Genomic DNA, 11977 nt, shown 5'->3' on the forward strand with positions numbered 1-11977 from the left:
AAGTTTAGATGATGAACCTATTAATATGCTTAATTGTTAAGCATTTGCTTCCTGGATCATGGCCTTGTAGACATAAGCACATATATTACAGCTAGGATTTGGCCTCATTTTGAAGCTAGCATTTGAAAAGCCAATCCTATAACTTTAAAGGTATTCTTTTACCCTGATGTTCTGCAGCTTTTCCTTCTCTTTCCAGAGGATTTTATGCACACAAATGGCTCAGAGACCATGAGACCAGGTCAGCCTAGAGCGGTGATTCTCAGCCAGGGTGCAGCAGCACCCTGGGGTGTCTTGAGATCCTCTCACTGGTGTCGCAGGTTGTCTCACAATGTTAGCACTACTAGGTGTGCAAACATGACTCGCAAGATAAAGATTTCAAATAAGAATCCAATAGTGTTAAATGCATTCTGCCCTGTTGTGGTCTTCCTGAGGTCTTTGCAACAGAAGAACATCTCTATTGCCTTTCTGTTGCCAAAAAACCCAGTCAAAACTAAGAGCTAGCATTTTCCAAAGGGAGCCTGGAGCAGTGGCTTTGTAGATGGGATCACACATTCAACGTAACACCTACTAAGTACATTTAAAACAAGAGCAAATGCATGTTCGAGCACTTTAGTATACATTAAGTATCACTCTGAGGGTGTGCATCTACATGTGAAATTAAGGCGAAGCAATAAACTCTGGGGCAATTTCAGCTGGAGACAACTGATGCCGTGCATAGCGTCTGTATGTGTGTCCAGGACAGCACTTTGACCTGGTACAGAGCAGCCCTGGGGTGGCAGGGGATGTAGGGGGTCAGTCCCGGGCTCTCGTTGGCAGCAGTGGGTGGTGGAGGGGCTGGCTGGGTCACGAAGGTGAGGCAGGAGTCTGTCCCCAGGTGGATGGGGTGACCAGGCACAATTTACACCTGTGGTCCCCATCCACATGTGTGTTTGACCTCACGTAATGACTCCACCATCAGGGACAGCACCATCTTAAAGCAGATTTAATTAGTTTACTGCTCCCTAATACTGGCACATGTGTAGATGGTGATGCTTTACTGAGGGGCTAATTAGTTTACTCCACAGTAAAGTGCATGTGTAGATGCACCCTAAGGTTGCAAATTTGAGACATTCATAGATTGTAGAGTCGAAAGGAACCCAGTGGATCATCGTGTCCGGCCCCTGCCCCTGGCAGGAAAGAGGACCAAGGTCAGACGACCCCAGCCAGGTGATTGTCAAGCCTCCTCTTGAAGACCTCCAAGTTAAGTGACAGCACCACATCTCTTAGAAGCCCGTTCCAGACTCTGGCCACACTTACTGTGAAAAATGTCTTCCTAATGTCTAACCTAAATCTATTCTCCACTAGTTTGCACCCATTATTCCTAGTTACTCCCTGGGGCGCTCTGGAAAACTGCAACCTGCTCCTGCTGTCCTCCCCTGATAAATTTATAGGCGGCCACAAGGTCACACCTCAGCCATCTTTTCTATAGGCTGAAGAGATCCAGATCTCTCAACCTCTCCTCGTAGGGTCTTTCACGGAGACCACTAATCATGCAGGTGTCCCTCCTCTGAACCCTTTCCAGATCATCCGTGTCCCTCTTGAAGTGCGGCACCCAAAACTGGACACAGTACTCTAACTGTGGCCCAACTAGCGCTGTATAGAGGGGGAGCATCACCTCCCTCGATCTGTTGGTCATGCATCTGCTAATGCACGACAAGGTGCGATTGGCCTTGTTGATGGCCTCGTTGCACTACCAGCTCATGTTCATCTTGGAGTCAACTATGACTCCAGGGTCCCTCTCAGCCTCTGAGCTGCTGAGGAGGTCATCCCCCAACCTGTAGGTGTGCTGGGGATTCCTCCTCCCCAGGTGGAGTACCTTGCATTTATCTTTGTTGAAACATAACTACTTCATAAAGCATTCACAGTGGCAGCAAACTGTAGTCCTTCTACCTCCAAACCAGAAGGTCTTCACTAATAGATATGAAGGTGATGAGCTTTCAGTAAAATATCTCATGTCACATGCGGCGAGTCTGCTCTGACTCACTGGAAATCCAGTGCATCGGCGCAGACTCAATCAAGTCTCCTAGAGCACAAACTGACATGCCTGATACTGCATTGCATACAGCTTTGCTCACCTCAAAGAGCATAAAGTCTGAGGTAGGCATTGCACAGATTGGCATGAGCTGATTCCAAATGGGGTAAATGATACCAGGGAGACTTAGGGCCCTGTAAATTATTAATTATTGTTGGTTTTTTCCCCCGGTTCAGCAGCTTAAATGAAACATCTCAAGGGAAAAAAAATCAGTTTGGATCAAAGTAAAAGGAACATTTTTTTTTTTTCATTGAAGGAAAAATGCCAAATATTTTCATTTGCCTCCAATTTTTTAGCTTTGGGCACATGTAAGAACATGTAAAAACGACATCAGTTCTTCCCTTTATTGTGTTGCAATTTAGGGATTAGAAAAAATATCAAGGCTATGGAAAACCTAGTTCACTTTTCCCTTCTTTATGAAAGAATTCACACCCGCCTCTCCAGAGAACGTGCTGACCACCAAGCTCTCAGGTATTCTGGTCTGAGATGCTCTCACATCTTCCTATTCATCTTTCTATGGCTAAACATTAATGGAAGCAGGGACTGGAAAACAGGCTTCCTACCTTCCAGATGAACATCTGATCCATTACAGTCCTTCTCTCCCTCTTGCCTTCCATCTCATAAAAACTTTTAAGTTCCCATTCAACATGGGACAGCATCAACAAGAGCCTTAGCCATCAAGGTACGAAGGTATTGCAAACTGGGTCCTCTTAATCTCTCCTGAGGTTGCTGTTCAACATTGTATGGTATGCTTGAATATCCACAGAATCAGAAATCAAGAAGTTGGTATCTAGTTTGGTGGGTATGAGCGTTACATGTTGAAATCACCTCTCACAAAAGACAAAATTGAAGCATAGGCCCCCCCCATAATGTACCTCAATGAAACTATTTGGCACATTTGGGTGAAACTGGCAACTTCTGATCCACTTCTGGGTTCACCACCGAGCACGTGGAGGGCCCCCCCACACTCCTGTGGGACGCTCCATGTGCCCCAGCACTGCAGTATTCACAAGTCACTCTGGTACCTCAAGGTATGTAGAAAAAACATTTAAAGCTGTGTCTATGTATGAATCAGCATCGAATCTTCAGATTCGGATTTGGCCGAATCAAATCAACAAATCAAATCACTGTCCCTGATTCGGCCTGAATCTGAATTGAATAGGGCCTGCCTCACATACCCCTGATGTGGAGTTTCTATTCAAGAATGCTTCCAAGCATGGGACCATGCAAGACAATCTACATCAATATTTCCAATGAATAGTTGCTAATAATCCTTCCTACCCATACTTCCATAAGAGACCTGGTCAGAAAACGGAATGCAAAAAAAAAGACATCATCCACCTTTACAAAAGCACCGGCATTAAAAATTCTTGGTAAATTGTTACTCAGCGGGGTCCCTGCATGATTAAAACCTTCCGGACTTTGGAAGGCATTTTCTCAGCTGGATTTTGTCAAATCCTGTTCAGTTTGCTATTGGGAGCACTTAAAAGACAAATAATTTTATATGCAATCTGGTCTCCACAGACACATTTCTAACATTTTAATGAGTCTTTCCCTTTCCAAACAACGGAATCAACCCCAGCCAGAAAGTATGAAAATGATCATACGCTCAATACCTTTTATGTTCATCCATTTAACAGCCATCTCTTCTTTGAACAAGTTCATAGAAGCAAATCCTCAGATGCTACCAGAGTGGCTTCTACCTTAATCAATCAACATCTGTTTATACCTGTTTGGCCCCTCATATTTGCATTAGCCGTAATAGGTTCTTAAGAAATGGGCAAAGTCTGACCTAGAACAAAGTCACATAGTAAAAAATGACGTGCCAAATACTTTACCACTTACCTTGCGTTTGTTCGTTGGGCACACATACAGGTAGCTCAGAATAGTCTTCAGGCCAACCTTATCATTCAGCTTCTCGTATGTTGTCCCGTAATCTGTTGACCTGTAATTCAAAGAGAGATTTAATAAGTACAAACACTTAATCACAAAGGCACAAGTCTCTTGGCTGCTTTTCAACACAAGGCATGTTTTACATAGTGGAATGGTTCTCCGGAGCTTTTTGAATGATTCATGTAGTATATAATGATGCTTAATTATGTACACACAGCATCATGTGAGTGCTTATCATTTGCATTTAAATTGGATTAGGAAAAATTAAAACAGCGTCTTCCCAGTGCACTTTAAAATAAACACGTACAATACGAAACATCAAATTCTAGATACAGGAGAAGATGATAAAGACTGACGCAAATGCCAAATAAGAGGCACCAAGGGGCTGAAGTTATCACTTCATTATATACTCCAAACGCAGTCTCAGTTTGTGTTAAGATAAGATACTGCATCCTTTCCAGACATAGCCCAAGTACTGCTGTTCAGCCAGTTTGTTCAGTCAAGATGAATGGCGTTCTCAGAAGGAAATCTGCTCATGTCCTTTATAAAAGCCCAACAGCAGGAGTGGTATAGTTCACATGGGCTTGTTTCATGGGTCATTAGACTACATGGTCACACGTGGTTTAGCTTCGCTTTACCAGTCTCCACTGAGCGCGCACACAGATGTGCTTCTTTGTGACTACCTCTGATACCAACATTGCCAACAGAGACATCTGCTACCCATCTTAAGGAGGGAAAAGGAAAGTAAACATTTACAGCTGGATAATTTTGCCAAGGCCTCCATATCGGCACTGGATAACAATCGAGATGCATTATTAGCAAAGGTGCCAGATATTACACGGATCCCATTTAACGGAATAATCTTCTAGTCTCTAGATAAATGTGGTAGATAACTGAGCTTAGCTTTGCATTGTTTGTGGCCATAAATTGCAGAAAAACACAACATCTTTCTGGACAAAAGTCACCGTTTACAAGTAGAGAGTGTTCCCTTTAAAAAAAAAAAACCGCACAAATCTTGTCCTTAATGTATCAAATAAAAACCGCCGCTTCCTTTTGCCACTGATTGATCCCTATTCTGTTGTTCTCAGGCCCAACCACAGGCATCCACTATCTTCAGATTTGTTTTTAACAGCTCATGTCAAGGAATTAATCTGAGAACTGAAAATATTCCATCTCACGACAGCTTCTGAGATGAGACGCTTTGTTTTGCAATTGGACAAAACCAAAATCTTTTAAACTGTTTCTGTGAAAAGGGGGAGGAAAAGAAATCAAAAGGAATCGTGTCAAAATAGGTGCATCTATATGAGTTGCTAAATGTGCAGTAAACTAATTCTACTACACATTAGCGCATCATGGCAAAAGCCAAATTAGCCCCTGTGCATTAATGTAATTAAAAAGGTATGTACTGGTGCTGCTGAACAGTGGTGCCAGTTACTGAGCATTCAGTTAGTACCTGTTATTAAAGGTTAGTACCTGTTATTACAGGTACTAAACTTAATTGCAGTAACTATGGCACGATAATGCACATGTAGAGTGCCCAATGTTCCATTTTTTCAGCTCGTTGATTAACTTGATGTGTGTCAAAATGGAGAGATGGAGGTAGGGATAGGGACATCCTAGTAGTTAGGATATTAACTTGGGATGCAAGACACTCAGTCCCAAGTGTGTGCTCTGCCTTACTCAGTGATCCAGAATGAGGACCTCTGCTGTGAAGCAGAGCCAGGAAAAAAGGCTTGACCCTGGATGTCTTAAGTCAATCGCTTCCTCACTAGGCTGCAACCACGGATGTCCTTCCCTTCCTGTTATTACTGAAAACAATATATCTCTGCAACACAATTTGGTTTGATTTAAACAGCATTTTCTGGGGGAAGCATTCTGACCAGCTCTAAATCTCATGCCCAGAAAAGTACAAATTAATTTTCTTTTCTGCTTAGCAGCCCAGATCTCAATGACCAATTTGCACTGATGTCCCACTCCCTGCAAGGGTCCTTCACCGGATACAGAATTCAGTTCAAGGTCATTTTAGTAGTTAACAGGTGCATCTACACAAGACGCTACTGTTCGGTAGCAATGAGCTACTACACAATAGCTCATTGCTACCGCACGGTAGTGTTGGCAGGCACTAACCATGCTGTGATGCTACTTCACAACAGTAATGAGCTACGGCGCAGTAGCATCTGAAAAAAAAAACCCATGCAGGGACTCTACTGCACAGTAACACCACTTGCTGTGCAGTCATTTAGTACTTCATTACACACGTACTTGCTTACGCAAGTACTAAATGACTGGACAGTAACAACTGCGCAATTCGCCGCTTGTGTAGACACGGCCAGTGACTCTGATGGGACTGGCAAAAGACATCCCTTCAATAGCATCATCCTCCTAGACAAGAGCAGGGTCCAAACTGTCATTCATTCCTAGAAATAGGTAAATGTGACTATGATGCTGTAACCGTGCCCAGATGCGCCGCCGCTAGTTGTCCCCAGGGATCACATCCACACCATGTGTGGATGAAGCCTATGGTGTCAAGAAATAAATACTAAAAACATCTCTATTGCCTTCTCTCTCTAATATCCTATCTCTCTCTCTTACACACAGACACACATACACAAACTAACTAAACTATTCTGCCTAGTCTGGAAAATATAATAGAAGACATCACTTTTATGTCTGAAGATTTGGAAGATGCTGCAATGCTATAGCGAGAGGGGCACAAGAAGTAAAATACAACACAGTCCAGGAATTCTAGCTCTCATTTCTTTCACTGTCCACCTCTCAAAATGACTTCCCTCTCATCAGGATGTGCATTTGTTTTTATGGTTATTGCTACTGTATTGCGCACAAAGCCAGGTTCGGCTCTTCATTAAATTTAGACTGTCCATAAAGTTTAAAAGGTATAAGATACACAAGGGTAGAATTTGGCCCATAGTTGAAGAATATGCATGTTGATTAATGAAGTGTTCCCCATAACCACACCCCTGTTATTGATTTCAGTAGCCTGGCATTGGGATAACTTCGAGGAGAATTTGGCTCATAAAGTTTATTAGGAGGATATTAAAAAACATACCACCACCACCACACCACCGCTGAACAGATGTTTTGAGTCTATTGCACGTAATAATCTTGCACTCAAATTACCAGCTATTTTTTAAAACTCTCCCGGCAATTATTTTGCATTCATGGTTTTATTTACAGGTAAAGTAGTTAAGTGCTGTTAGTCTAAAGTCAGGCAGAAGGCAGGGTAGATTTGCACCTTATAGACTAACTAAATTGGACATGTATAACATGAGTCCAAGCTCAGTTTGTCAGTACCCATACAAGTTGTATTGGGGTTCCCCCACCTGCTTTAGAGGAATGAAGACTTAGAGCTAGATCAATGAAGCTCTTAGGGTGCCTACAAGTTTGAGGGTGCCACATTTATCTTTTAGATATTTGACCCTGGAATGGACTCTGAAATCCAGTGTTAGGTGCTTACATTCCCTATATAATTGGATCCTTCAGAGGGGCATCCAAAAATATCCCTCACACTTAGTCCCTAAAGTTAGTCCCAAGTCAGTCCACACACAAGTGCTACTGTGCAGTAAGATATCTACACGTGCGTTACTGCGCAGTAGCTAATCAGGTGTAAATTTGATACCTGCATGATGTAGGTATCAAATTTAGGCCCAACTTGGCGTAAGTCACCATAGTTACTGCGCAGGATGGGCATGCACACGTTGACGTGCACCTGTACTGTGCAGTCATTTAGGTTACTGTGCAGTAAATGTGCATGTGTAGACACACCCAGTGAGTGGGAAGCTGCCTACAGCCAGCCAATAAGCAATGCTAAGCACAGGAGTGTGCAAACTCTGACCCACTTCTGGAGTGTAAGCACCTGGCTCAGTCTCCAGGCAGGTGCCTTCAGAGTCTGAGTCAGCTCCTCTACCTGCTCTTTGAAAAAACTGAGCCAGGCTTACCATTTTCCTTTAAGAGTTGGCCGCAGGACAACGTGTTGGTGGCGCCTACCTTTTATTTCATATCTTAGTGGTTAGGGAACTTACCTAGGAAATGGGAAACCTGGATATTGTTTCCTCCTCACTGATGAAGGTAGTCACCTAGTAGGGAGTATGTTCTGGGTCTCTAGTCCCAGGAGCATTTCTGGGTTGATTTTTTTCCAATGCTTTTTTAATGTAAAATGCATAACAATCCTGGGAGCCAAAACCAGAATCTAGGTTTTTACCCCCAGCCAGGTGCGGTAATGACAGAGCTACAGTCAGATGTCATCTCTCTCAGCCTCGTGAATCTTGAGTTCATTTGTCCACAGAAACCCAGCTTCAACCCAGATGGGCCATTAAGCCTGATGCCTAGGGCACTCTGAGGGAGGTCAAGCTGAAACCCCTGAGGCTGAAAAAGGTCTTAGACTTAGATTTCCGTCATCCTGAGCAGGTGCTTTAACCCTGAGGCTTTATATAAAAGAGCATAGGCACCGGTACAACCATCATCCCTACCATGTTCTCCTCTAGTTACTTGGAGGCAGTACCTGAGTGTAATTAATCCCTATACATAGGGGGCCTACTTACGTTTCAGAGAAGCTAAACACTTTTTGTGGGTTGGTCACGGCATAAATAGCAAATTCCATGGATATTTCCTGGATGTGCTCCAGCAGCTCCACCCCTCGGTGCTGATAGGTGGAGAGACCCTGGCATGGGGAGGAGGAACAAGGGGGAGGACACCATCTTGCCTGCCCCCCCTTCATGCTGCCCCGCCACCTGGCACCTCCCCTCCCCAGGGCGGGCTGGGAGGCTGGGCTGCAGTGGCAGCGAAAACCACTGGCTCCCACTGGGAAGCCAGCGTTTCATTTTTATTAAGTTTTTCTTAAGTTGATTTCACAGACAATCCTGGATTTTACATTTTCCAAGAAATCCACGGAATCACGAACTGAGCGGACCCTTACCTATCCATAAGCTCATCCCCTTTAATGGAGACGATATCTATAGTATTTTTGGTTTGCCTATACACACATATTGCCCCGTGTTATCCTGAAGTGGTTTTGAAACCAGTTCAGTTAAGCTGGTACAAATCTCTGCGTGGATGCACTTTTTGTTCCATTCCAAGACATTTATTTGGACTTATCTTGAGTTTATTGGCAGCAGGCTAGACTAAGTCAAGTAAGTCATTTAAAACTGAAACAAGAGGTCCCTCACAGGGTTTTTGTACCTGTCTAAATAAACTGGCTGAAAAAAAGCATACCTTTAATTAAACTGAGACAGACAAGCCCTTTGCAAAGGTGACTCTAGCATGTACGCATGGAATCCAAACACTAAATAAAAGAGTAGCCTTCAGGAGCAGAGCATTTGCGCTTGATCCTCACCTCCCCAAGACTCAGTTCATGTCATTTCGACTCCATTAGCTTCCAGGAAGTCAACACTGAACAGTACCAGTGACTGCTTAAAATCAAATCTTTTCAAGTTTACCTTCAAATCAAACTTATTTGTGTATGCAGCCAGGGCAAGAAGCACTTTAATTATTGCCAGTGCAATTAGAATTGTGGGAAAAAACCCCAGCATGGAGTGCCAGAAAAGTGGGACTGAATCTATGACTCTTCCATTTCTAAGTGAAGACCAAGCTAGACTAAAACCATCTAGAATAATTTATATTTTGCAAAATGTTTTCTAGAAAGTTGGCATTTAAATAACTTGATTATTATTCATTGACAGGGTTTTTATCCCTCCCCCTCCCCCTTTTTTCCTCTTTTTCCTATTCCCATCAGGGCAAATGACATTTCTATTACAGTATGATAACAAACCCCTGCACATTTTGAATAAAGTCACTGAATTGCATTAGTTCATCTCCTGTCATGAATATATCTCAATTCATACTTCACAATATTTCAGAACTATAACAGGCAATCTGAATCAACCAGTGATATGAACCCTAAGGAAATTATCTTCTGCACTCTTAAATACTATACATAGAAATCCTGAAACCTGTTGGTTTAAATGTATAGATTAAATATACTGTTTAATAAGTTGCTGTATACTTTCTTGTGTTGGAAATATAGGGGCTGCCAATATTTTGCATTTCACCTGAACTGAAAGTCAGCCAGTACTCTGAGCTTTAACAGGCAATACAGGCTGTCTAGGATACTTGAAAATATAGATTTCAGCATACACTTGAAAATATATAGATATATATATGGATTCTGAGCTATATACTATTATATTTTTCTTTTTCTCAGGAACATGTGAAAAATCTGGCAATAACCCTCCCTCCCTCAAGATAAAAAAATGAAGCACATACTAACACATACATTTCTTCTGTGTAATTCACATCACTGAGATAGAAAAAGTATTTTTTAATCCAATTTAAATGGCATCACCCTCTTTTGCCACTACACTGTAACTGTGTCACAATTTGATTTCCTCGACTCTTGCACCTTCAAACCATGGCTGCATTTTCTTTCTTAATATTTTTAAAATGAGGAAATCATTTCTATTTATGATCCATTTTGTTATTTTCCATTGCTGCTCCGACTCCTTTCAAAATTGTGCTCACAACAACAGGTGAGAGAGTTGGAGATTTTTCGGGCCCCAAAGGACCCTAAGGTCATTTTTTTCTAACTTCCTGCATGACCCAGGCAGAGACGTTCATCCAGTTACGATGCAGCTGTGTTATTGTATAGCAGCTGGCAGTCTAACCTAATATCCATTCATTAGTGAAGCGGCAGCCGTTGCTGTGCAAGGGTTTAGCTTGAAAGAACCAGAGGTCAATTGCCCTTGAATATAGCGGGCTTCTGGACTGAGTGGATGCAGCATACAGAATGCATCTGGTGCTGCCCTCAGTAAAATTTCAATGGAAGAAAGAAGTAATCATCAAAAGCAAACATATGCCGAAGGGCACAGGAACGGGTAGCAGAATGCCACTGTCTCTGGCAGAAGATTTGATGCCACGTACAGTCTATTCCAGAGTCCTCTCCGCTTGCATGTGTTACCTCTGGGGTCCTTTTAAACATAGATTTACCACCCTGTCCCCATCCCCTTCAACCAGAACTGTCCTTCCTGTACTGTTTATAGCTGGGCCTTAAAGTATCCCATTGATTTTTGTCATTGCTCCATGTTTCACAAAAGCCAATAATGTCAAAAGTCCTCTTCCATGGCCAGGCATTTTAGTTCATCTGTTTTTCCTATTAAGCTTTGTACAGTTATATGGCTATTTATGGCTGTCACTTTTGGCCCTGGGCCTATTGAACTCCTTTGCTCATAACCCTGATCCTTTTCCAGGATGCACCTCTGATCTCAGGCTCTTCCGTTGAGTCATGGTACAATTGATTTTGTGTCCTTAATTACCAAAGGAAGCAAGGTTTGAATGACGGACACCCCTAGCTGAAATGTTATCTAGCATCTTTCAGAAAGCCAACCTGTTCTATTTTTGCTTATTTAAATAACTGATTGTCTTTACTAAGTTCCCCTGAACTCATTCTTTCAGGGCCTTCCTTACTCTGTGCAAAGTCTTTCGGATTGGGAGGGTGCATCTACACAATGCTTTAAGGCACGTTAACCTAAATTTAAGGTGCATCAGGGTGCGCGTTTACACATGCATGCTCTTAAGGTGCTTTAAAAATGGTGATGTTGGGCTAATCATGCCTAAATTTTTAGGCATGACTAGTTAAAGCACATTAACACATGTGTAGATGTGTTAAAGTGCATTAATGCTGTGTGAGGACTGACTTGGGACTAATTTTAATCCTGTCAGTCCACACACAGCATTAATGCGCTTTAATGCCTGCACGTGTAGACACCTGCCTAAACTCACTTAATGCACATTAACTTAATGCGCATTACATTTAGGTGCATTTAAATGCACATGTAGGTGCACCCAGATTGGCTTACCATCTTTCAGTTTGGCTTTAACTGTAGCTGTCACTTCAAAAACAGGTGAACCTGCAGATTGCAATGAAACTTGCTCACAGAGTATTAATGCCTTCAAACAGGCTAGTTCAAGGAGGCAATTCTATTAACTGGCCTGACAGCAGGA

General features: G+C 42.6%; 1 protein-coding gene across 1 annotated transcript in view; it reads right to left on the reverse strand.

Moving 5' to 3' along the window:
* The window catches only part of LOC102387945 (VPS10 domain-containing receptor SorCS1), a 292562-nt gene that overhangs the window by 235833 nt on the left and 44752 nt on the right, over positions 1-11977 (reverse strand). The window contains exon 3 of the mRNA XM_006027558.2: positions 3917-4016. Coding sequence (XP_006027620.1) covers positions 3917-4016 — 100 coding nt within the window. The remainder of the gene's footprint in view (positions 1-3916; positions 4017-11977) is intronic.

Source organism: Alligator sinensis, unplaced genomic scaffold, assembly GCF_000455745.1.
Source record: "Alligator sinensis unplaced genomic scaffold, ASM45574v1 scaffold559_1, whole genome shotgun sequence".
Taxonomy (NCBI): Eukaryota; Metazoa; Chordata; order Crocodylia; family Alligatoridae; genus Alligator; species Alligator sinensis.